Genomic DNA, 27,214 nt, shown 5'->3' with positions numbered 1-27,214 from the left:
TGAAATATTTTAAATTTTATGATTAAGCTTTTTAATGATAAAAAGTTACAGTTGATAAATATGTAATTATCATCTTTCTTAATTCAAAACTCATAGATTTATTTAGTCAGGGTCTACTAAAATCTGACAATGGAAGTTCCATGCCTTTTCCCTGCTCTGTTAGAAATTTGGGTTATGTATTTTATCCAGACATAAACATTTGCCAGAAATTTTTAATATTGAGTAGTGTGTTGGGTGAGATTGGTGAGGGAAGTGAATAAGGTGATAATGGGAACTTGTTTTATAGCACCCATGAAAGACATGGTATTGTTTAAGTTATGAAGTTATGCTAAATGCTAAGTATGTTTTTGTAACATGAGCAGTACCATACTTACTATCCATCCAACTTAAGTTTTCATGCTTCAAAATGGATGTGTGCTTTACTTCAGCTAAGTCTCTGAGAATCTCAAGGTCATAAGATTAAAAGCAGCGAGGTTTTTACATTCTTTTCAGCTCTCAAACCTCATTGCTTCCTCTTCATCTAACTAATGAGAAGAAGCTGGACTCTAACATAGGAGTAAGTAGCTGCTACATTTTATTCACACCTCTGGGATGTCATTCAGGGTAGGAAGAACACATTCAACAATGACCAAATAAAAAAGTGGTAGCAGAAAATTTGTAAGGAAAGAGGACTTTAAGTTACTCTTTCCTTTTTTAAAAAAGGAAAAAATCTCAGGGCTTCATATGAACAGTAGCATGTCTGTATGTTTTCCTTGTCATAAGTATACTGTATGCTAAGTGCTTATATTATATTCATGCTTTTAGTTATTGTCATAGCACCCTATCCCCATATTCTTCCTATCCAGGTATAATCCAGTGTTATATGCTAGTCTGTAGCTTTCCTGAATTTTTTTCTGTGTGCATATATATTAGCATATTTTACATATGTATAGCCCAAACAGTTGAAAGCACATTTACCTAGGGTTAGTCAGGTCGAGTCCCAAGTCAGTTTCTTTATTTATTTATATTTATTCAGTACTCACTGTTGTTAGGTCTGACTAGCCCAAAGTCCTTATTCTTCACTTAATGTATGTATTTTATTTAAAAATTCTATAGCTACATAAATTTTAGAAATAATTGCATTATCTAGAAGGCTATAAATAAATTTAATAATAGTCACAGTTAAATAGTGGGTATTTATTAGTGGAGCTAGGGGGGTTGTGCCTGGAGCTGAGATGGGGCAAAATGTAAAAAAGCAGTTTGAGCTCTACACTACTTCATGAAATAAGACCAGAATTGTCATTACTATTTTACTTTCTGAATTGTTTAAAATTTTGCAGTGCATATGTTACTTTAATAATAAAGCAAAACAGTGACTTAGGACTCAATAGCAGAATGTTTATATATAATTTAAATGTTTTACTCATTCTAAAACCCTCATATTTCGAAAGTAATGTATTTCTGAAGGATCATCAACAAAAGATTTGGATGAAATTTTATACTGTTCCCCCCCCCCCCCCCCCCCCCGCTCCTAATTTTGGAGCTTATTCTTGTGGCTAAACTGCATACCTGAAAGCTTCCTCTGAGTACTTTCTGAAATTCTTGTACCTTTCCCAGTATTGCTTTCACTTTTGATCCCATTGCCTACAAAGACTAGCTTTTGTGGGTACGTTTTTCTGAAAGTTAGTATTGTTTCCATGTTTAACTAAAAGAGGATAAATCCAGATTGGGGTTGTGGCTCAGCGGTAGAGTGCTTGCCTGTCATGTGTGAGGTACCGGGTTCGATTCTTAGCACCACATAGAATGCATAAATAAAATAAAAGTCCATCGACAATTAAAAAAAAATAAAAATAAAAACGGACAAATCCTCCCCCCGCCCGCCCCTTGACATTTGGAATTGTGCTTGAAAGCATAAGGCAGATGGCTCTGTCCTTTGCGTTTTAAATAAGCCCTTTTTCCTGTGTGGTAATAATTTACTTGTCCTGTCCTAGAAACTTTTCAGTTAAAACAGTCTATACTCTAGTTTTGTTGTCACTTCTGAGAGATGTTGATTTGGGAGGGTTTTTTTAAAATATTTTTTTAGGTGTTAATAGACCTTTATTTTATTTATTTATACGCAGTGCTGAGAAATGAACCCAGTGCCTCACACATGCCAGGCAAGTGTGCTACTGCTGAGCCCCAGCCCCAGCCTCTATTTGAGTTTTTAGTGACTAGAATAATCATTACTATTAATTTTTTAAAGAAGGGCCAGAAAGACTGATTTATCAGCTCAATGATTTAATGAGTTGGGAAGGCTTGATTTAATAATAGTGAAGTTGTTTTAAAATCCATCCTTTTAAAATTTAGATAGATTAGATCAGTAATATAAGTTCCTCGTTAAAAAAAGAATTTCAGATACTACCAACTTTGAGTGCAAGAAAGCCCATAAACAAAAAGGATCACAGAATCTTTTATTTTCTCTTGTGAAAATATTCATGTTTCTGTTCCTACCACCTAGAGCAAACCAGTGCAGTTTAGTCTACATCCTTTTGGAATATGTTTTTTTTCTGTGTGTGTATGCGTGTATATAAATAAAACAGGATTATACTCTGCTTTATATTTTTCTTTAGAATGCATTCTTTTTATTTAAATTATAGCTTTATTGAGATATAATTTAGAGAAAAGTGTAAAATTAAGTGGTTTTTAGATATATCCACAAGAGTCGAGTGATCATCATCATAATTATAAAATGTATTTATTACCCTGAAAAAAACCCCTATACTCAATATGCATTCATTCCCATTTTGTCCCAAACGCAGGCAACCACCTGCCAATTTTCTATTTCTACAGATTTGTCTGTTCTAGATATTTCATATTAATGGAAACAAATAACATGGCATCTTGTATGTGGCTTCTTTTCCTTAGTATGTTTTTGAGGTTCTACCATGTTCTAGTATGTATCAGTACTTCATTTCTTTTAAATGGATGAATAGCCCATTGTATATGGATCTATCACATTTTGTTTATTAATTTCATTAACTGATGGACATTTGGAGTATTAGAGAAACAGGCATCTTTTATACACTATTTATTGGTAGAAATGTAGAATGATGTATTTTGTCAATATGAATTATATATTTTTTGGTACTGAGTATTGAACCCAGGGATGCTTAACCACTGAGCCATATCCCTAGACCTTTTTATTTTTTATTTAGAGACAGGATCTTGCTAAATTGCTTAGAGCCTTGCTAAGTTTCTGAGGCTGGCATTGAACTTGTGATCTCCTGCCTTAGTCTCTAGAGTTGCTAGAATTATAGTCAGGCCACCATGCCTGACTATGTATTACTTTTTTGTTGTTGTTGTTGTTTTTAGATATACATGACAGTACGGTATATGTATTACTTTTTGAAATGTAGATTCTTCTGTCTAGCTGGTTCAATTCTGGGAATTTATTTTGTAGAAATGGTTGACTTGGACATATAGGGCTAAGTGTTACATAGTCTTCTTGACTTTTTTTGAGATGGGGTCTTACTATGTTGCCCAGGCTAGCCTGGAACTATCCTCCTGCCTCAGTCTCCCAAGTTGGGGATTATAAGTATGCACCGCCACACCTGGCTTGGCTTTTTTATGAGTGAAACATTTAAATTAACTTTAAGGTTCATGAGTAGGAGACTGGTTATATAGATGGTGACTTAAATTCTTTTCTCTTAAGTTCTTTTTTGTTTTTCCATCATTCATTTTTTCTTCTCTACAGAAATGAACTCTTTCTCTCATCTTAAAGAAAACCACTTTTTCTCCCAACCCAACTCTACTGCCTTATTTCTCTGACCATCTACTGCAAAATTCTTTTGAGACTGATCTATGGTTGTTTTCTCCAAGTGACTTGTTTCTGCTTTTGGACCAGTTCTATAAGCTTTAACCTTCTCACCAAAACTACTCTTGTTAATAAAGTTGCTGTGGCAAATTCAGTGTCCAGTTTTCAGGCCTTATCTTTCTTGGCTTCATTAATAATATTTACCATTTTTTCTCCTTTATTGAGTTTCCTTTTTTTGTTTCTCTGGGTGCCAGTGCCACCACCCAAATGTGAAGAGGTAGAGCTGTGACAATGACGATGTAGCTCTGTTTTCACTTCGTTTCAGGGAGCTTTGACTTTTCATTCTTTCACTGAATTCTAGTTCCCTTCAACAACACGTATGCCTAAACTCTTTGCATGAAAAAAGTGACTCATTCTTTTTTCTGGTACTGGGGATTGAACCCAGGGGTGCCTTACTATTGAGCTACATACCCAGTCCTATTTAAAATTTTTTTGAGTCAGGGTCTCCCTAAGTTGCCTAGGGTCTCTATCCTTCTGCCTCAGTCTCCTGAGTTACTGGGATTATAGGTATGGGCTTATTCTTTAAGAAGTAATTTATAGATACACACAACCTGGAAGCATGAAGGATTTTGATGATGGCAAGAGATAGAATGCAAATTGAAAATGTTTCTAAATGTGTCTGATACCTTTCTCTTTTAGGATAACTAAGATAAAAGCTTTTGGGAGAAGGTGAGATACGGGAGTGATGAAGAGTCCAGGGTCTGTAATTAAATGACATAAGCTCAAACCTCACAACCTTAGTGGCAGTATGCTGTAAGCACTGAACATTGGACAAATTTTATAACTGCTTCAAGCTATAGTTTCTCCTCTGTAAAAATGGGATACTATTTGTATCTACCTCTTTTTTTTTTATATTTATTTATTTTTATGTGGTGCTGAGGATTGAACCCAGTGCCTCATGTGTGCGAGGCAAGCGCTCTGCTGCTGAGCTATACCTGTACCTACCTCTTATGATTAATAACAATGTAGTATAAAATATTTAGGTATATATCTGGGTGGTAAGAACCACTCAGATCAAGGCAGGGAATTTCTCATTTAAAGGGCTCCCTTTTGTTTATACCATGGGGATTATCTTACTCAGGAGCTGATCTATCTTCCCCTTCCAGTCTCCCTACCCTCCCTTTTTATACCCAAAGTTGACCTGTCCACAACCTGTAGATTGCAGTGGATGATCCATGAGAGGCTGGAGTAGGGCTAGAGCGCTTTGATGTTGCAGTGGAATCTATACTGGGTTAGAGACCAGGTAGTAGATCTTTAAAACTATAAATCCCTTTCCTACTAATGGGCCTTGTGTTTTTCTCAAGTAGTTTTTATGGTACAGAGCATAAAATGGTATCTTTATTTCATCTCTAATTATAATGTAAGAAGAGTTCGCAGCTCTTAATGTTCAGCTTAGTGAATTTAACAAATGCAATATAATCATGTAAGTACCACCTAGATCAAGGCAGAAAATGATAGGTACCTTATGGCCTTCTCAGTCATTCCTGCCCCCAAAGGTTATCAATATATCAACATATCTTGATTTAATTTTGCTTGTATTTGAACTTTGTATAAATCAAATCATACATTATATTTTCTTTGTGTGTATGAATTTTTCATTCAACCTTCTGGCTGTAAGATTCATCTTTTGTTTAGCAGTAGTTCATTGTTTTCCATTGCTGAATAATATTTCATTGTACAACTATATTTATTATTCTGATGACGTTAGTTTGTTTTCAGTCTTTGCCTCTTATGAATGGGCCTGCTGTAAGTGTGTTTGTAGGTATCTTGTGGTACACATATATGTGTATGTTCATTTCTGAGTACAATTGCTGAGTTATAAGGTATGCATGTGTTTGACTTTGGAGATTTTTGGTGTATAACATCAAACTTTGATGCACATGTCCTAAATAAAGTATTAATGATTGAATCCAGTAGTTTATACATACAAAACAGGTACTTTTCAGCCAAGTTAAGCAACAAGATGATTTATATTTGAAATATTTGAAAATCTATATAATTCACTGCATTATCAGAATAAAGGAGAAAAATCATGTCAGTTGGTAATCTCAGTATCATATCAGTAAGTAAAGAATATGGATATCCTCTGTGATAATACATTTATCATACTTAAGAAATTTAACATTATAATATAAAAACTATTATCTAGTGAAAATTTATTTTAAGATTTTTTCAGGCATTCTAATACTGTCTTAACAGTTTTTGTTGTTTTAATCTGGATTCCAATCTAATATCAAGCATAGCATTTAACTTATCATGTGTTAGTAAATATATCACAGCCATTGTATAATTTATACAAAGTATAAAACTTTATTATAAGGTGAACACCCTTCTGTCTTCACCTCATGACCAAGTGTAGACTCTTGCCATTCTTCCTCCCAAATTTTTCCACCTCTGCCTCTTCAAATACAGTTCCTTTCTTCCTTCCTTTCATGCTGAGGATCAAACACAGGGCTTGCCTCATGCTAAGCAGGTATTCTACACTGAACTATTTCCTTCCCATCTAAGACTGTTATTCTGATTTTAGTGATAATCACTTTTTATAGTTGAGCTTTACCTGTTTTTCAGTATGATTTTAATTATCAATATCTAATTATAATACTAATAATGGTTTAATTATAATAATGTAGGGTTAATTATATTAATGTAGGGTCTCATATGTTTCCCCACTACTGCTTTTCTTTTTCCATTTGTATTTTTGTCCTTAGTGCGTCACATCAAGAGGCCTGTAGTATCTTTTTGTCTTTATTATTGATAATATTAACTTATTCTCATTTGATTAAGGTATTTTCCAGGGTTTTCAACTGTTTCTCTTTGTACAAATTACTGTTTTTCCCCTTCATAGTAACTACTTTGAGATTACTTACCAAATTTTGATCCTAGTTTTAGCAATCACATAATTCTTGCCCTAAGAAATTTTTACTACTTATACTATTTACTGAGGTTTTTTTCTCTTCATCGTTCTAATTGTATTAAATAGTTGGAATTATACTAGAAGGAAGGCTTTCCTTTCTTTCTCTCTCTTTTGGTGTATGTTTATTTCCATATTTCATGTATTTTTATTTTGTTTTGTATATTACATGTTTTGTTACTGACATTACTTTTTTATTTTATTTTATTTTTTTTTAATGTATGGGGGACTGAATCCAGGGGTACTCTACCACTGAACTACATACTTAGTTCTTTTTCTTTATTTTTTGAAATTTTGAGACAGAGTTTCCCTAAGTTGTCCAGACAGGCTTTGAACTTGCAGTCCTCCTGCCTTGGTCTCCCGAGTAGCTGGGATTATGTGTGTGTACCACTGCATCTAGCATTGCTTCTGCTCCATTTTGTCTCCTGTTCTCCTAGGACTGCAGTTAATCATGCATTGGATAGACTTTTCAATGATCTCATATGTTTCTTGTACACATTTCTGTATATTCCATTCCTTTTTCTTTTTGTTCTTTTTAGCATATTAAACATAATTATTTAAAAAATCTATGTGTGATAACTCCAGGATGAATCTTTTCTATGTGTTTATAGTGCCTTCCCCCTTTTTGTTCAGTCATCTTTTTATTATAGGATAATCTGTTTATAAAGTTATGAAAACAATATTCCCAGATGCTCTGAAATAGTTATTTTATCTGTTAAATCAATGTATTGCCAAGTTTTGTTATAAGAAGCCTAAAATTTCAGTGATTTACAATAACAAAGGCTTAGTTTTTGTTCATGTCATGTTTTCAGTTTTGGGTATCTGTAGTCATTCCAAGATTATTATGTTTCATGTGTCTTATTCATTCTGGGATTTAGAGTAAAGGAGAAGCCACCATCAGAGATGTAGTGACCTCATGGCTAAAGTTAAAGAGAGGGATGGAATGGCTTTTAGATTTCCTGCTATGTTGAGGGTTACATCATTCCTACTCACACTCTGTTGGTCAGAGCAAATCATGTGGCCAAGCATGCAGTTGATCATGTGAAGAGGCATTATGTGCTAAGGTTAGAAATATAGAATTCTTTTTCAGAGAGGAAAGAGTGAATAATTTGGAACAGTAATGTACTTTATCCCATAATTCTAAAGGAAGAACTCCCAATTTAGAAAAAGGTATTTAAGAATGATGATGGGGGCTGGGGATGTGGCTCAAGTGGTAGTGCGCTCGCCTGGCATGCGTGCGGCCTGGGTTCGATCCTCAGCACCACATACAAAATAAAGATGTTGTGTCTGCTGAAAACTAAAAAATAAATTTGAAAAAAAAAAGAATGATGATGGGAATGCAGAATTATTAATTGTGATAAATTATAAGCAGTAGTAAGGTACTTTATGGTATAATCAGTATAATGTTATAGGAATTATTAAAATGAACCTTGTAATATCTAGCAACATAGGAGATTTCATAATATAATGTTAAGTGAAACAACAATGTATAAAGTGTACCCTTTGACTTTGTACATTGTTGCTATTTATACACATTCATACATTAGAAAATCGAAGATACGTGGACTGGAGTTGTGGCTCAGTGGTAGAGCACTTGCTTATCATGTGTGAGGCACTGTGTTTGATTCCTGGCACCACATAAAAATAAACAAATAAAATAAAGATAGTGTGTCCATCTACAACTAAAAAAAATTAAAAAAAAAATTGAAGATATAAAATTGATAGTAGTTATCTTAGGATGATAGACTTATGAATGATTTTTTTCCATTTATAGACTTCAGTACTGGGGACTGAATCCAGGGATGCTCTACCACTGAACCATATCCCTACCCCAATTATTTTTTGAGACGAAGTCTTGGCTAAGTTGCCTAGGCTGGCCTTGAACTTGCAGTCCTTCTACCTTAGCCTTCTGAGTAGCTGGGATTATAGGTGTGTACCAAAACCCAGATTCAGACTTAAACTTTGTGTACTGTTGTTATTTTATATTTAAATTGTTTATAAAATTGTTTATTTTTTCATTTTAAAACTCATAAACGCACACATATTAAACATTTGAAAATATAGAAAAGGGATTAAAAATAATACATTTAAAAAGCCACTACGTTCCTTTTTTGGGTATGTTAAAAATATTATTTCTAGATCGGGGATGTAGCTCAGTGGTTGAGTGCCTACTTAGATTGCCCCTACGCCCTGGATTTTATCCCTAGCACCACTCCCTGCTCCTGCTCCACCCCCATCCCTCAAGAAAAGAATATTAGTATTCTATGTTTAAAAAAAAATTACTAGGTTAACCTTGTATTATATTGTCATGTTTCATTTCAGGTCCTGAAAATCCTTGGTTGGTTCAAGCTTATGTAACAGCAGCTAAACACCCTTTTGCATCTGTGGTGGGTCAGGAGGTTTTTCAGAGTGGAATCATTCCTTCAGATACTGACTTCCGTATCTTCAGGGATTTTGGGAACATTCCAGGTATTTTGTCAATGATTATAGGCTATTGTGCAACATTGATTTTTCAAAAGCAAGCTTTACCTCTTGAAAGTTATGAGTAAGCAGCATTTTTTGAGAGTATATTCTGTATGAGAGTTGTGCATTCTGACTCATTAAGTAGAGTTCTTAATGTTTTCCTTTTAAAACTTCATACTAATTTAAATGTTTGCCTCCTTTAGAATATATCATCTTGCCCCACAATGTGACAGAAGAAACAGGGGAGAACTGTTTAGCACTTCATTCCCAAAAGATGGTAATAGATCCTTCAGGGGTCTTTGACTTTCATTGTTGTTGTCTTGCTTTGCCAACTCCCTTGGGGACTTATAGAGCTATTTGAAATTAAAATTTGGCTTTGGCCCAGCAAGGATATAGATGGCAAAGTTTTGATGACTGCCCAAACTTAGCATCCCTACCTCCTGCTGTGTGACTTATAATGCCTTCCTATGAAGTAGTATACTTCCTCAGTCGTTATATATTGAATCATGTACCATATGTACAGAGTTTGTAAGAATGTAGAAGAGAATTTATATCATTCACTAATAAATATGACAGAGCAATCATCCCACCCCTTTGATATTTTGTCTTTTAGGAATTTAATATGTTAAACAAGTCTAAAACAAATTTGATATTTAAAACAAAATGACTTTTTTTTTGTTGTTTTTCTATATGTCTTAGGAATAGACTTAGCTTTTATTGAAAATGGATATATTTATCACACCAAGTATGACACAGCAGACAGAATTCTAACAGACTCCATTCAGAGAGCAGGTTGGTATTCCAAATTCTACTTTTAATGTACAATAAGGTGAAATTTTAGTAATGACCTGTAAAAATCTATAAATATTCTGTGGCTTGAGCTTTAGAGAGGCACTATGTGGTAGAATGAGGTAGGGATTTGGAATTGGAGAGATAAGGGCTTAAATTTTAGTCTTGCTGTCTGTTTAGCCATTAAGAACATAGAAATATTCATTACAAGGATTTGCAAAGGGAGTTGGGTTACAGTAGGATTGTTGACCAGTAAATCTGTAGCTAGAGTGGGTAAAAAGCCATACATTGGAGGTGGCATTATGACACAGCTGTGGGCAGCTTACCCAGTGTAGAAAATAGTTAACTTGGATCCCTGATTGGGTGGGTGGTGCATGTAGGTGAGAGGCTTAATAGTCAGGGAATTAAAGTGCTTTCTGGAAAGGTCCAGAATGAGAGGATACAAATTTGAGGCTGAGCCATAGAGTTGGTAGAATTTAGTCTGCAGAGAAAAGAGGATGTTCCAAGTAAGCTTATAATATGAGTAGAGTATGTTTGTGTGTAGGAGGCTATTGGTGAGTAGGTGGTCAGACTGGAGTAGAAGAAATATTTTCAGAAATAGGGAGATGAGGTAAAAGTATATGAGGGAGAGAAAAATTGTAGGCTTTTTAAAAATCAGTAAGAAGATGCCAAAAGGATGAGGAATCATTGAAGGTCTGAGTTCAGGCATGAACTCATTAAGACAGTTTTAAATGTTGTTGATCTGGTAATGTATTGTGGATGGTGTGGAGACGGGTTGTTCTGACAGTGATTTTCATGTGGAATAAGGGGGACATAGACTATGGTGGTGTTGACAAAAGATAGAAACCAAAGGGGAGGGATGGAGAATTAGATGCATTTAAAATGTAAATTCAGCAAGACTTGACAAGTTGGAAGGGATAAATTAGATGGACAGCAGTAAAGATGACAAAGTATAAAGCTTAGCTGACTAGGGAAATGGAATGCCATTGGCCATGGTGGAAAGTGGGAAGGTGATTCTTATTTATATTGGCAGTGGACAGGGGAAGCAGAACTTGAATTCTGAGAGGTAAGTAAGATATAGGGGTCTCTGAACTAGCCTGATGAAACAGATGTGGTATTAGAGCTCTTTGCAAAAATGAATAGTTCTAGTAGAAGACAAAGTCTGCTTCCAAATTGAGAGGCAGTAAAATAGGGAATATGGGCCTTATTTGAGAAACTTAAGAAAAATGGGAGAGCAGTAGGAGGTAGGAAGCTTTGTCTATTCACATTCAGCCCCTTCCTCCTTCCTTCCTTCCCTCCTTTTCTCAGAGCTTGGGATGGAACCCAGGGCCTCATGCATGCTAGGCAAGCCTCCTACCACTGCACCACATGTACCATTAGTCCTCTTATAGATTTTATTTTGAGACAGGGTCTTGCTAAATTGCTGAGGCTGTCCTCAAACTTGTGGTTCTCCAGCTTCAAACTCTTGAGCTGAGATTACAGGTGTGTGCCTAGCCTTTTTGTTGTTGTTTATGGAGGTACTGGGGATTGAATCCAGGTCTGCTGATGACCTACATCCCAGCCCTTTTTTTGTTTTTTGAGACAGGGTTTTTCTAAGTTAGTGAGTATGATCTCAAAGTCTTGTTTGTTCCATCTCAGCCTCCATGTTGCTGGGATTAGGGTGTGTGTCATTGTGCCTGGCTCCCAGTTAATTTCTTATTCAAATAATAATTTATTTCTGTTTTACATATAAATTTCTTTCAAATAGTTGATTCAACCTTGTTATTTCTCTTTACTAATAGGTGATAACATTTTAGCAGTTCTTAAATATCTAGCTACGTCTGATATGCTGGCTACTTCTTCAGAGTATCAACATGGAAACATGGTTTTCTTTGATGTACTTGGCCTATTCGTCATTGCCTACCCATCTCGTGTTGGCTCAATAATAAACTACATGGTGGCAATGGCTGTTGTTTTGTACCTGGGCAAAAAATTTTGGCAACCCAAACATAACAGTAAGTATTTTCCTCTAAAATTTCAAACACTGTTGTAGGATTTGCTAAAAAGTTACTGTGCTTATATCTTTCCAGAACATTAAAATATCTTAAGAAAATAATGCTTGATTTTATATTATAAGAGATTTCTAAATAAATGTTAAATTGATATGCTTATTATACATTTAAGTCTTGGTGAAGTACATTTTTACTCCATAAAAGTACTCTATATAAGTGCCACATAGGAGCTATTGAAAAATGATTTCTTGAGATTGATTTTTTTTTTCCTGTATTGGGGATTAAACCCAGGTCCTCATGCATGCTAGGAAAGTGTTCTACCATTGAGCTACACTCCCTCCCCCTTTTTTTAAATTTTGAGACAGTATCTTGGTAATTTGCCCAGGCTGGCTTCCAGTTGCATTCCTCTTGTTTCAGCCTCTGAAACAAGCTGAGATTATAGGTGTATGCCTCCAGGCCCTATTTATAGATTTATTTTTAATGAAAAGTCCCATTATATAAAAAAAGTCTTGTTCACACTGTAGACTAATAGCATACTGTTGTGAAGTATGAACAAATTGTCTTTGTTTAAATTGGTCCCTTCTGTTTGAAATGTTTCTGAGACTAAGGTGTTATGTGCTGTTACAAAATAAAATATTTAGCAACAAATTAAAATAATTTTTTATTACTAGCTATTTTCCCATGCTATTTCGCCTTCCTATGTCAGTTTCTTTTAGGAAAATTTTATATGGAACTTTATCTTCTTTCCTGGTTAATATTTTGGTACATAAAGCATCCCTAAGGTTTTAAAGATTAAAATAAACCTCCAGGCACAGTGGTGCACATCTTAATCCCAGCAACTTGGGAGGCCGAGGCAGGAGGATCACAAATTCAAAATCTGCCTCAGCAACTTAGTGAGACTCTGAGCAATTTAGTGAGACCCTATTTCAAAATAAAAAATCAAAAGGGCTGGGGATATGGCTCAGTAGTTAAGTGTCCCAGAGTTTAAAATCCAGTTAAAAAAAAAAAGATTAAAATGACCAACTTCCCTAGTAAGGGTATACCTGAATTTAGAAGACATCTGATTTATTGATAACATTCTTCTATCTTTTTCCAGTTCCAACATTTAATTAATAGTCCTCAACATTAGGACATTTCAGTAATTTTCAGTTATGGTGGTGGATTTTTAAACATTTGTCTTTTTAGCTTGCTAACTGGTTATGTAATTGATTTGAGAAGATAGTGACTTCAACTTTTTGTTTCTCTTTCTTAGCTGTTAACTACACGAAAGATTTCTTGTGTGGACTTGGCATCACTCTCATTAGCTGGTTCACTAGCCTTGTTATGGTTCTCATTATAGCAGTGTTCATCTCTCTTATTGGACAGTCTCTCTCATGGTATAACCACTTCTATGTCTCCGTTTGTCTGTATGGAACTGCAGCAGTAGCCAAAATAATCTTCATACATACCCTTGCAAAAAGATTTTATTATGTGGTAAGTATTAGGCATATTTACTATTTCTTTTTTGCTGCTTTCAGGAAAAGAAAACAAACTCAGGTGGGATTCATTGTGTTTGGTCTTTCAGGCTATTATCAGAAATTGTTCGGCATGGTTATAGAAAATGCTTCCACAACTGTGTTAATTTGCTAGGTTTTTTATTCTAAGTTGTGTTACAGAATTAAAATGAAAGCTATTCCATAAATAGTATTTAGGATGGTAGTGACAACAAGACTTGTTTGCACAGCCCTCTGCCTCTGTTGCATTTGCTGTAGTTTTTGTAACTGTGCTCTCACATCTACCAACCTATCCTGAGTTTACCCAGTTATGTTTGTTGTTTGGATATCCTTGATTTCCCTTGGGATATAAGCTTCATGAGGGTGGAAATTGTTTTATTCATTGCTGTATTCTCTGTGTCTGGCATATAGCATGAACCACACAGCAAGTACTGTTGCTTAAAAGAATATTGCACCTAAAGTTTTCTCAGTTTTTCCTTCACCTTTTTTTCTTTTACCTGAATGATGTTGATGCAAATTATACATGTGTGTTATCAGAGTTAAGACACGTTACTAATGGAAAAAGTGGAAAGGGAAATAGGGTTCCAAATGATAAACTGAGTTTTAGAGAATATTGTCATATTGTTATGGTTTCAACTGTGTAAATTTGGTAAAATGGGAATTGGGGTTATGAAATAAAATAACTAAAAATGAAGTACAGTGAAGTCATGGTTTCTGATTTTCTAAGTGTATTAAAGGGAAAAATCTTCTTAGTTTCTTTATTTTAAAAACAACAAGTAGATATCTGTGTTATTATTATTGTTGTTGCTGCGGCTTGTTTTTTTCTTCAGTTTGTCTTTGTAGGGGATTAGAATGGAGATATGTAAGACTACAATCCAGCGTCCTTCCACTAGGATGTCTATTTGCTGAACCTTGACTGAGTTTTAGTAAATGTTGTGAGATGGTCTGAGGAACTCTTCCATGTTAGCAGGGCCTATTGAAAAAAGGTTCTTTGAGGTTAAACTTATGTTTTTACAGTTGAACTTACGTTTTTATCTTAGTGGCTTTGTTTTCCAAAAGAATCATTCCTGGGGCTTAGTTTCACATGCCTATTCTTAGTGCAGGTGTATATAACCAGAGTATGGTTGAATATTATTGATTGGGGTAGGAGTGAGAGAGAAATAAGAGTCTATTTACTTTCACTAATTTCAGTGGTCTGATCATAATATTTGAGGCTGAAAACACATTGGAAGGGGTAATGTGTTTTATTTTCACTTCACAAATATTCTTCAAGCACTCAATGCATGGTGATGTGGAGATTTGTGAGAATGTGATATTTTTCTTTGAGGAGCTCAGTTTTATTTGGGAATAGGTAGGGACTACAATGATTGCAGTACATTGTGGGACAATGTGAAATAGATTGACACATACAAAGTGCAATAGGAATACAGGGGCAGGAGAGATGAGTTTTGCTTATGGAAGTCAGGAAAAATTGACGAAGGAGGTCATAATATTCAAATGAGGTTTTTGAGGCATGAGTTGAAGTTTACTAGAGAGCGAATAGGTTGATAAGGGTACAAAGTTGGGAATGTACCTGATAATTTGGGTCACAGTAAAAAGTACAGTGTGGTGAAGAGAAGGTTGTAGCACAATAACTGAAAAGTTGACCAGTGTGAAGTTGGAGCATGACCCTAAAAATCAATGTGACCACCATTAAAATTTTCTTAGCAGGACAGATTTTTTTTTTTTTTATTGTAATGGATTGGAATAAGGCAGGAGTGGGATCGACAAATAGAGGTGATGATGAAAGTAGATTTAAGGATGTTTGTTTATTTCTGGAACAGTTTAGGCACTTATTATAAAATATTTTCACAGAACCATTTTCTTCTTTTTAAGTACTAAGTCTCTTGATCAATATTGTTGAACACGTAAGTATTCAACAGTTGTAGCCTGTCTTTTCTTTTTTTTTTTTTTTTGCAAGAGGGAGTTGTCAAATGAACCTTAATTTCTTTGGAAAATATATGACAGGAAATCTTGAGCTCTTGAAATAGGGTCCCTTAAAACAAACATGCTCTAGGATGAGCAGAAATGAGAAACTTAAAGATAGGTATATTCATTTTGTTATTTATGCATTGGAATTATAACTTTGATATTTGTGTTGATAGAATCCCTCTTGCACTCATTTTTAAGTATTAAGTTCATAAGGCTGCCTCTTCTGAAGAGTGCAGGGTGCTGCACAGGAGTCCTGGGAATTTAAGTCTCAAAAAATGTAGTTCAGATTTTATTATATGAATACAAGAGGAATACAACAGGAATACAAGAAGGGGCAAAGGTGACAAGTTGGAGATAGAAAAGACTCCAGAAAATCAAGGCAAACCCAACACAGCTGTAACTTCAAAGGGCATGCAGTTTCCCAGGTGTGCTGTTGGTGGTGCTGCAGCAGTTGATAATGTTCCTTGGTAGGTCATTTCTCTAGTTTGTCTGAAACACTCTAAGCTTAGAAAAATGGATGTTTGTAGGAGGGTACTTGTTTAAATTCTGGAACATTTCCAAAGGTTTTATTTACCTGGTGGAAGAAAAGCACAGATTAGATACAAGGAATAGTGCTTTCACTTCATCTTGTTAAATTGTGCTTTCCTATGCAGCAGTAATTTATTACTTCTGATAGGATTGACCTTTTTCAGTTTTAAAGGGTAGACCTGCTTTAAAACAAAATGTAGTTCTCCTAAGCAGTGGAAGTTGTTTTATAATAAGAGATCTTTATGAATGACCCATGAATGAGACTACTTGTTTATTATTATTATTATTATTATTATTATTATTATTATTTTCTTTCAGAATGCCAGTGACCAGTATCTGGGAGAAATGTTTTTTGACATCTCATTGTTTGTGCATTGTGGTTTTCTCGTAATGCTCACTTATCAAGGACTTTGCTCCGCATTCATTAGTGCAGTCTGGGTAGCATTTCCGTTGCTCACAAAGTTTTTCGTGCACAAGGACTTTCAACAACATGGTAGGGTATTTTTAGTTTTAATACAAGTGGGAAAATACCTTAAAATATATAAAGCTTCCAGAGACTATTTTTCCCTTTTCCTTATACCTAAACCCATTCTTGTGTTTGTGAACACATACTGATATATTACTTGTAAGTAATTAAATTAAGTATTTAAATACTTAAAAGTATTTTATCTTGAGTGAAAGTGTAGATAATATGTATCTGAAGTAGATAATATGTACCTAAAGGGTAAGATTCATAGCTAATCTAATTTCTGTTAGGTGCCAAGATGTGGCAGTACTATAAAATCTGCAACTCACTTTAGAATTCCATAGATAAGTGTTTTGTATCTCTTTTTCTCCTAGGTGCCCAAGGAAAATTTATTGCCTTTTACCTTTTGGGGATGTTTATTCCTTATCTTTATGCACTATACCTCATCTGGGCAGTATTTGAGATGTTTACCCCTATCCTTGGGAGAAGTGGTTCGGAAATCCCACCTGATGTTGTGCTGGCATCCATTTTGGCTGGTTGTACCATGATTCTCTCTTCCTATTTTGTAAGAAAAAAAATTGTTTCTTTTTTTCCTTTATTTTTTTATGTGAGAATATGTAATGAGTTTAGCCATATTAGATAACTAAAACAATGTTATTTAGTATGGCTAAACTCATTACATATTCTTTGAAAAAGTCTTAGGTAAACTAAATGGGGAATGGCTGTGCATTTTATGGAAGGAAAATGTAGAATGGGCTAGGCATGATGGTATGTACCTGTAATCTCAGTGACTCAGGAGGCTGAGGTAAGATGATTGCTAAGTTTGAGGCCAGCTTTGACAATTTAGTGAGACCTTGTCTTTAAAATAAAAAGGGTTGAGGGTATAGCTTAGCAGTGGAGTGCCCCTGGGTTCAATTCCTAATACCACTACCACCACCACCACCCTGCTGATCGTTGATGCCACGGGATATCATTCTCTTCATTTTCTTGTGTATGTGCAGCAATATTACTAATAGTCACTTTTTTTTTTTTTCCTTCTGGTAGTGGGGATTGAACCCAGGAGTGCTTTACCACTGAATCATGCCCCCAGTCCTTTTTATATTTTATTTTTATTTTGAGACAGGGCCTTGCTAAGTTGCAGAAGTTGGCCTCAAACTTTCCCTCCCAAGTTGCCTGGGATCATGTTGTTTGATACCATGCCCTACTGTGGTTTTTTTTTTTTTTTCATAATGGCTTATTAATAGAGAAATTATTCTTGAGTAATGGAGAAGTAAACCATAGTGCTTACTTCAGATAACTTTTCCTTCAGTCCTTGGGGATTTATTAAATATATTTTGGAAAGCATTTAATTCCTGTCAAGTGATCAGTTAACAGGTTTCCTTAGGTTACACTTTGCTGTTCCACTATAGTTATATTGATTGGGTGAGAGTTGAAATGGGACTATCTCTAGGAATGGGATCAGAAGGAGTCTTACAAACAGCTCAGTCATTGGCACACACTGGATGTTTCAGAGTCCTTCTAATGCTCCTTTTTAGTTTATTTTGTAAACATTTAAGAACCTAAGTGACATAGGATATGCAATGTTTAAGATAGAACTTTAAGTTGATTAACCATGAAATCCAAACACATTGTTAATTTATGTATTTCCTCCTGTTCTTTGTTTGGTGATTGCCATTCCATTTATTGTCATGACCAGACCTCTTCTAGAAGTTGGGGAATAGTCACAAGATGAACCTTGTGATTTGGGCAAGAGGGAACTTGAATGTGGAAATGATAGCTTAAGTAAGGTTTTAGGGCAACTTTGGTAGTAGCTGACCTGAGAATGCAGAAAACACAGTATTATATAACAGGGAGGGTTTCCATGGCTAAACTTACCAGCCTTCCAATAGAGGGGAAACTCATTACTTGGCAGTATATTTGAAACTTTCTAAGGAACTGCATTTTACATATTGTGACTCGGTGGTAGAAGAGCAAACAGAGTTACAAATTGTGTTTAGCTAGCTTACTGCTTTAAATCCAGGGTGCTTTGTCTTATTTCTGTACTCAGTATATAAACATAATTCCCTTCACCTAGGAATGGAGCTGTTTTGTTGGAAATTACCTTGAATGGGATATTGAAATACTTCAGAGATGAAAATTCTTTAACTCTGCCTAGTAGATTATGAATATTTGTTTAATTTTCTTGATTTTTAAAATATATATATATATATATTTTTTCTTTAAATGATAGGAGATCAAATCCAGATCCTCATGCATGCTGGGCAAGTACTATAATACCACTAGCCCCAAATACTTGAATTATATTAATCACAAAGTTGCCCCTCTCTTCAACCCATACCCCCAGTACTGGGCATGGGACCCAAGGCGTGTTCTATCAAGCTATATCCTGAGCCCTTTTGTTTTAATTTTAAATTTTGAGACAGGGTCTAAGTTACGAGGCTGGCTTCAAACTTATGCTCCTCCTGCCTCATCCTCTTGAGTCACTGGGATTATAGGCATGCTCCACCTTGCCTGGCCTTACATTTTCATTTTCATCTCAACAAAAATATTTTTGCATTCATGTTTTTCTCTACTTACTAAACCTGGAGGTGGGCAATTAGATGAAAAGGGCAAAAGTGGCAGCTGGGTTTAGGTCATTGTTTCTCCAAGTGACTTTCAGACCACCTCAAACCTTAGGGAACTGGGACCTATCTGAGTTTTTGTTTTCTGTAGTTTTTAATTCAACGACTTGATTATAATGAAAAAAGCTGTTATTTAGTATTTTATGGATGTCAACCTTGAGGCTGAGCCATTCCCTTTTATTGCCCAAGTTTAGATTTGTTTTGTTTGTGTTGAAATACACAAAGGGACAGACTTACTTTGTAATGCATTTTTTTTCCCCCCTCAAATGCAGGTCCACAGGCAAAGCCCTGAAGGTACATCTAAATACTAGTTTAGTTTACTCTTTGCTACATTGCAAAAGGATTATGGGTGGAATTTGAGTTTTATTGAAACATAACTACTTAAGCTTAAAAAGCTTGTCTTTGGTACTTTAGTGAAAGCCTGTGATACCATAACGTTTGGTGCAGTTCAGTGGTGTCTGCAGTGCAGTGTGAACTATTAAAGGCCATTAATTAGAATCAGAAGTAATATAAAGTATGGCTTGGTGAGTGTCAGATCTACATTCTCTTTGCTTAATCGAGCATAGGAACACTACTTAATCTTTTTCCCATTGCTTTCTGGTTACCTGTCAAAAGGTACCATCTTGGCTAGTTGGAAGCATCTGTCATTTTCTAGGTGCTGACTTGTGATGGAATTTTCAATTCCCTAGAATTAGTGCTTTATTTTATTGTGTGTTGGAATATGTTATCACAGGCTGATAAATTTTCTACATTGTCTTAGATAATACCTGTTACAAAATACAGTTAAAAAACCTTGTCACTGATATGAATTTTTAATTTTTCTATTTTTGTGTTTCAGATTAACTTCATTTACCTTGCCAGAAGCACAAAGAAAACTATGCTAACTTTAACTTTGGTGTGTGCAGTTACATTCCTCCTTGTTTGCAGTGGAACTTTTTTTCCGTACAGCTCCAATCCTGCTAATCCAAAGCCAAAAAGAGTTTTTCTTCAGGTAAGAGCAATTTTGCATGGGTGATGTGAGATTCAGGAGAGGAAATTCAGGTTGTATGTTTTGAGCTTCACTAGGGAACAGGAAACTCAACTGAACTTTTTGCTGTTGACCTAATTAGTTGGTCTTGATATTTTTGTGTATATGGCAGTGAGGAAAAGACTGACAATCAAGGGGCATTCTTATTAGCTAGATGTACTTCTCCCAAGAGGTGGAATTGTAAATGCTTGCCTGTTGTTTTTATTACTATTCAAATTGTAAAACTACTCAAAAACAGGCAAATATAGATCAGAATAATGAACTTTTAGAAAAACAGATTGCAAAACTGTCTGCAGGTTGAGTAAAACTAAACTCTAAACTAGCAAAATAAAATAGATATTTATAAATTGCTAGTAAAATTGAGGTTAAATAACATTCAAAGTAATATGTAATGAAAATATAATAACTTAAGAGATTATGAAATTGAGATTTAGAATGTTCTTTAGATTTCAGGTTTTTTCTCTATACTTTTAGAGCCAGTAGTATAAAGATATAGCTTCATTTATGTGTTCTCTGCCTTAGGGGTTGTGGAGTAATCCAACAGAATGCCCAAGCATTCACAACCTGGATAATTATTCAAGGACTAGAAAAATTAAAAATACTAGAAGTTAGAGAGGAGATTTTAAAAAGGGGTCAAATATTCTTTTTTTAAATAGTCCTGAAGGACACACTGATACATTTTATATGAGTTGTACAATTTGCACAACCTTTAGTGAAGAATAAATAATTTTTAGGAGGTTCATTGTGATTTTCAGTGACATGCTTATTTTTATGTCAGTAGTATTTACTTAGAATAAACTAGATTTTTATTTTTAAAAAGTCCAGAGGATTCTCTTTTCCCCTCTGCACCAGAAATTGGCAGACTTTTCCTGTGAGTGGCAAGTAATAAATATCTTAGGCCTTGTCAGCTACACAGTCTCTGTAGCTCATCTGTTTCATAGAACAAAAGTAGCTGTAGACTATACCTAAGCTCGTGAGTTTGACTGTGTTTCAGTAGAACCTTATTTATAATTAGTGGGTAATTTGACCCATCAGCTGCAGTTTTCACCTTTTGCCCTATGCAACCCTTTTTCTTTCCTGTTTCATATTCTTCAGGCTGGTTACTGCTGTTAATAGAGCTATTCCAATTGGAGAATGGTGCCTTTTCATAGAATTCTATTAGGTACAAGCTTGTCATGTAGTGTTGAGCTACGATTCTTGTTTTTCTCTGCGCATGAATTAGCTTCATGTAACACACTGAAGGGGAAATGAGTGTGGATATATACGTGCTTAGGATGTATTTGTTTTAAATCCTTCTCTAAAAGGAGTTCTAGCTAATTCAAGTCTTTTAAATCTGAAATAGGCTAAAAAAAATTTTTTTTTTTTTTTTTTTTTTGGTACCCAGGATTGAACTCAGGGGCACTCCATCACTGAGCCACATCTCCAGATCTATTTTGTATTTTATTTAGAGAAAGGGTCTCACTGAGTTACTTAATTAGCGCCTCATCTTTGCTGAGGCTGGCTTTGAACTTGGGATCCTCCTGCCTCAGCCTCCCGAGCCTCTAGGATTATGGGTATTAGGCTTTTTCTTTCTTTCTTTTTTTTTTTTTTTTTTTTTAAGACTGGATCTCTCTATATGGCCCAGACTGGTCTTGAACTCCTGGGCTGAAGTGATCCTCCCACCTCAGTCTCCTTAGTAGCTAGAACTATAGGCACACACACTGTGCCCAGCCAAAACATTTTTATGTAAAATTTAAATAGATAAATGTATTTGTAAGATACAATAAAAATCATGTAACTATCCATTATCCTGTTTAAAAAAAAAATCATAGGGGCTGGGATTGTGGCTCAGCGGAGAGCGCTCGCCTAGCATGGGTGGGACCTGGGTTCGATCCTCATCACCACATAAAAATAAAGGCATTGTGTTAAAAAAAAAATTGAGCTAAAATAAAAAATCATAGCAGTAACTTAGTAACCCTGAGTGCCTTCCCCTTGTATTTTTGCTCTTTATCTACATACATTGCTTGGTATGGTCATACTTAACTATTCTTTATTAATTTGGGGTGGGAACGTGGGTGAACTAGTTGAAAGAATTTTCTCATAAGTCTTGTTCTTTTCAGCATATGACTAGAACATTTCATGACTTGGAAGGAAACATAGTTAAAAGAGACTCTGGAATATGGATTAATGGGTTTGATTATACTGGAATGTCTCACATAACACCTCATGTTCCTGAGATCAATGACACCATCCGGGCTCACTGTGAGGAGAATGCCCCCCTTTGTGGGTTTCCGTGGTATCTTCCAGTACACTTTTTGATCAGGTTGGTTCATTACTTTCCTGTTTAAGTAGGGGTTAGTTTGCTCTCAAGTTCTGTCAGTACCCTGTTACTTAAACTTTTATCCTTAACCCACAAGTCAAATGCTGATTATACTGTTTTTCTATTAGTATAAATTTCCTGTTCTTTAGTGGGATTAAGCACTCAGAAAAGTACTTTTGTTTTTTCAAATTTAAAAAGTCTGTAGAATTGTGAGTAGTTAGAAAGGGTAACCCTCCTAGTTATTAAAATAGATAGCAGTTAAGCATCAATCTCAGATTTTATTTCTAGTTTTTATGATTTGGTAGTAAAGGATTAAATGAGAAGAAATAGGATGCATCATGGACTCACGATCAGCTAGGTAACTCCTCTTTTCTTAAATTTGGGAGAGTTTTATTATACAATAACCTGGGTTTCAGAGGAGTTGGTGTTATAATATTATTCAGTTTTTTTTTCATATCTAAGGATGTGTTCATGTATTATGAATACTTCATGAATTATAGAAGCTGTCAACTAGTAAGATATGCCAAACATTGAAGCTACCTTTCCAAATAGGAAAAACTGGTATCTTCCTGCCCCCGAAGTTTCTCCAAGAAATCCTGCTTATTTCAGACTTATATCCAAAGAACAGACACATTGGGATTCTGTAAGGTTAACATTTGAAGCAACGGGTAAGTCAGATAACAGGTTTTTTTCTTCTGTCCTTATTTCTTAAATTTTTAAATAAGTTGCATATATATTTTCCCCTAAAACCCAGTGGTGCTGTACCACTGAGCTACACCCCAGCCCTTGAGATGACTTTTGTTGACCTGTTTATTACCTAGAAATATGTTATTTCCAAATAATTCAAGATTTTCCAGTTGTTTTTCTGATATTGATTTCTAGTTTAATCTCATTGTGATCTGAGAGCATACTTTGCATAATTTCTGTTCTGAATTTGCTGAGGTGTGCTATACAGTGAGGATATGGTCTTTTATGGAATGCTCCATGTGTGCTTAGAAAGAAATGTATGCTACTGCTATTGGGTGAAGATTCTATGAATGTCACTTAGATTTGTGTGATTGCTGATATTGTTCAGTTCAACTATATCCTTATTAATTTTGAGTTTTTGTCCCACCTATTTTGATGCTTTGTTGTTAGATACATATACATTAAAAATTATGTCATCTTATAGAACTGACCCTTTATTATTATGTAATGCCCATTTATACCTGATAATTTTCCATGCTCTGAAGTCTGCATTGTCTATAATTAATATAGCTCTCCAGTTTTTTTTGATTAATAATAGTATTGCATATTTTTGCTACTCATTTACTTTTAATATATTTGTCTTCATATTTTAAGTATGTTTCTTGTTTGGTCTTGTTTTTCGATCCAGTCAGAAAATCTATTAATTGGTACATTTAGACTATTGATATTCAAATGATTATTGATATTTGGATTAGAATATACCATATTTGTTACTGTTTTATATTTATTGCCCTTGTGTTTTGTTTCTATTTATGCCTTCCATTTCTTTAAAATTTTTTGCTCCATATAGTTTTAATTGAGCATTTTATATGATTTCATTTTCTTTACTTTTTTAGCAGTCAGTAATACTTCTTTTTAAACTTTTTTTTTGGTGGTTGCCTTAGTGTTTGCTATGTATGTTTACAGCTAATCCAAGCCCACTTTCAAATAACACTCTACATATCATGAGTAGTATGAGTATTTTATAATAATGAAAGAATCCTAATTTTTCCTGTTTTCCCTGTATCATTTTTGTCATTCAAATGTAATCATGTAAGCATACATAATAAAATATATTGTTGCCACTGTTATCTTGAGCAAACTATTATCTGTTAGATCCGTTAAAATAAGAAAAATGAGAAAATTTTTATCTTCACTTGTTTCCTCTCCAGTGCTCTTCCTTTCTTCATTTAACTCCAAGTTACTCCTATATTATATAGTTTTAATTGAGGATTTTGTATTTTCTGTTTTTATTTATTCTCTTAGAATATCAATTATCTTCATTTTAATTAATGGTTGCTTTAGAGCTTGTAATAAGTCCACCTTCAAATAACACTGGACTGTTTGGCTAGTACCGATGCTTTATAACATAGCATTCTTGATTCCTCTCTCCCTGGGGTTTTATGTACTTGATCTCTGAAGCAACTGGTAGGTCATATGACACTTTTTTCTATGACCCATCACTTAAACTTTACAATAAGTTGCATGTGGTTTTCCTCATCAAATTTATTACAATAACTAGCAATTTAGGAGCTTATCGTGTCTCTAAAAGAAAATGAGGTTGGTTATGACTTTTAGGGAACTCTGCTGAAGAACTTTGTAGTGTCAGATATTGGTTCATTGTTAGATCCATAATAGCACTTGAACTGGCATAGGTAGATATTATGACTTTGTTTACCTTTCTTAGTACATTTTCTTCCCATCTCCATGTTTAAAACTAGTAGTTAGAATTATATGCAAAAAAAAATGAGAGCTCATATATAATGGAATAATTTGGCATGAACATACTTTATATACAGAGTTATGAAAAATTGTGCTGTGAATGGATAATTATAAATGTAATGCACTCCACTATTGTCATGTATGTAAGAAATAATAAAAAAAAAAACAAAAAAACTGGTAGTTAGCTCTTCTACCTTCTCTGTTGATGTTTTGGCCTATAAGTTTTCTTGCTAGGATATCCTTTATGGTGCTGCCAGTTTATCCTTTCAAAAATAAATTTGATAATGTTGCTTCTTTACGTAAAAAACTTGAAGTTCCATGCTTGCTGAATAGGTTCAAACTCTCTGACAGTCCATATCTTCAGGAGTCTAGCCACTGTGTATGTTTGAAGTTTTTTTTTTTTTTTTTTAAGCACCCCACTGAGACTTTCTTGGTAGTACCTTCTATCCCAATTCTACCCTTCTCTGCTTTGTAAAATACGAAGACTTCTCTGGTCTTCCTCTCCATCAAAGTGAGCAAGTGCCATCCTTCCACTTTTTCTTTCCTTTGTACAGCTCTGTGGTAGCACTAATTATTTAGTTCATGCTTTTGTTTCCATTAGAATTCAAGGGAGGCAGATGTGGATGGTTTCTCTATTCTTGGCATCCAGTGCTTTTAAAGAGTACTCCAGATACATTTAATTATTTAGTTTGGCAGTTTTATTCTCTTAAGCAAGCAGCCTGCTTGAACATTTTCCTCTTAGTAGGGAGACAGATGCTTGAGAAAGAAGAGAAATATATGACATAGGAAATTTGTCTCATCTTCAGTAGCTGACAGAGTTTGCATGATTACTAGCTATTTTTTTTAAGAATAAGAAAATGATAAAAAAAAAAAAGAATAATCAAATGATGGGCTGGGGTTGTGGCTCAGTGGTAGAGTGCTTGCCTAGCACGTGCGAGGCACTGGGTTCAATCCTCATCACCACATAATACATAAGTAAATAAAATAAAGGTACTGTGTCCAACTAAAACTAAAAAATAAATATCACAATTTCTGCTCTGTACTTTCTTTATTGAGTACCACTCACATGGTAGAAAATTGCCTAGTTATGTATAACTAAAAAGCACCAATTAAAAAAAAGATGCCTAGAATATTCATGATTGAAAAGTATTTTCAAATATGACTTTCCCCTTCATTTTGTTTGTATTTTTAAGACCTAGTTTACATACAGTGAAATATGAAGATCTTATTTCGTTTCATTAGTTTTGGTAAAAGCATATATTTACTCATGAAACCTTCATCCCCATGAAGATACAGAAATTTCCATTGCCCAGAATGTTTCTTTTATGCATGTTTCCAGTCTCTCTGAACTTCACTAATGCATATTTTGATTTTTACATTCACAGGTTATTTGGCTTGTTCTTGAACTTTAAATAAATGGAATCATCCAGTATGTAATTGTCTAGGTCATTAAGCAAAGGCTTTTGAGGTTCAGCTATGTTATTTGAGTATCAGTATTTTTTTCCTTTCTGTTGCTGAATAGTAGTCATACAAAGATCTCATAGTTTATTATTCTCCTGTTGATAGATACTTGAATTAATTCGTTTCTAGTTTGGGGTTGATGTAAATAAGGCTATTATGAACATTCTTGTATAAAGCGTTTTTTGGGGGGGTGGGAAATAGGTGTTCCATTTCTTTTGGACAAATATATATTAGAATTGCTGAGTTCATAAGGTAGACGTGTTTAGTTTTTTAAGATTGTTCTACATTTCACTCCCAACTTGTAATATATGAAATTTCTAGTCTTCCCATGGTCTTTTTCATTTTATCATTTCTAGTGGGGGGTGTGTCTTGCATTTTTCTGATAATAGTGTAGCACATGTTTTCAAGTACTATTGGCCACTCACATATCTTGCTTTGTTTCTTTATGTCTTTTCCCATTTTTGTAAAATTGTGTTGCTTATTGACTTGTAAGACTGTATTTTCTAGATAAAGTCCTTCATGAGATACACATTGTGAAGATTTTCTTACTCATTCTCTTAATTTTGTCTTTTGGTGTATAGAAATTTTAAATTTTTATGAAGCCTAATTTATCAGGATTTTCTGTGTTAAAAAAAAAAAAAAAAAAACTATGCCTACCCAGAAGTCATGAAAATAGACTGTTTCTCCTAGAAGCTATGGCTTTAGCTTTTATAGGCCTCTGACCCACTTTTAATTTTCATGTATGGTGTGAGGTGTAGGTTCAAGGCTTTTTTTCTCTATAGATATTCAGTTGTCCTAGCACCATTTGTTGAACACACTTTCCCCATTGAGTTCCTTTGGTGCCTTTGCCAACAATTATCTGTGTTTGCATGGATCTATTTGTGTACCATTTATCACACTTTTAATTATAGAAG

The 27,214-nt window shown here is 34.6% G+C and overlaps 2 protein-coding genes across 3 annotated transcripts in view; one reads left to right on the top strand and one right to left on the bottom strand.

Moving 5' to 3' along the window:
- Ermp1 (endoplasmic reticulum metallopeptidase 1) overlaps window positions 1-27,214 on the top strand; it is a 54,441-nt gene that overhangs the window by 8,541 nt on the left and 18,686 nt on the right. For both annotated transcript variants that reach the window (XR_011704101.1, XM_027943061.2), the window contains exons 5-13: window positions 9,066-9,212; window positions 9,906-9,998; window positions 11,777-11,989; window positions 13,239-13,459; window positions 16,297-16,471; window positions 16,819-17,009; window positions 19,904-20,056; window positions 22,192-22,394; window positions 22,944-23,059. Coding sequence is in view for 1 of the 2 variants with exons in the window: in XM_027943061.2 (XP_027798862.2) it covers window positions 9,066-9,212; window positions 9,906-9,998; window positions 11,777-11,989; window positions 13,239-13,459; window positions 16,297-16,471; window positions 16,819-17,009; window positions 19,904-20,056; window positions 22,192-22,394; window positions 22,944-23,059 (1,512 nt within the window). In the remaining variant the exon portion in view is untranslated. The remainder of the gene's footprint in view (window positions 1-9,065; window positions 9,213-9,905; window positions 9,999-11,776; window positions 11,990-13,238; window positions 13,460-16,296; window positions 16,472-16,818; window positions 17,010-19,903; window positions 20,057-22,191; window positions 22,395-22,943; window positions 23,060-27,214) is intronic.
- Window positions 15,727-27,214, bottom strand: part of Ric1 (RIC1 homolog, RAB6A GEF complex partner 1) — a 135,509-nt gene continuing 124,021 nt past the window's right edge. The window contains exon 28 of the mRNA XM_027943060.2: window positions 15,727-16,024. Within this exon, the coding sequence (XP_027798861.1) occupies window positions 16,017-16,024 (8 nt within the window). The 3' untranslated portion in view covers window positions 15,727-16,016. The remainder of the gene's footprint in view (window positions 16,025-27,214) is intronic.

Source organism: Marmota flaviventris, chromosome 13 (genome assembly GCF_047511675.1).
Source record: "Marmota flaviventris isolate mMarFla1 chromosome 13, mMarFla1.hap1, whole genome shotgun sequence".
NCBI lineage: Eukaryota > Metazoa > Chordata > Mammalia > Rodentia > Sciuridae > Marmota > Marmota flaviventris.
Note: the sequence above shows the minus strand (reverse complement) of the source record. Positions and strands in the feature narration are given on the sequence as shown.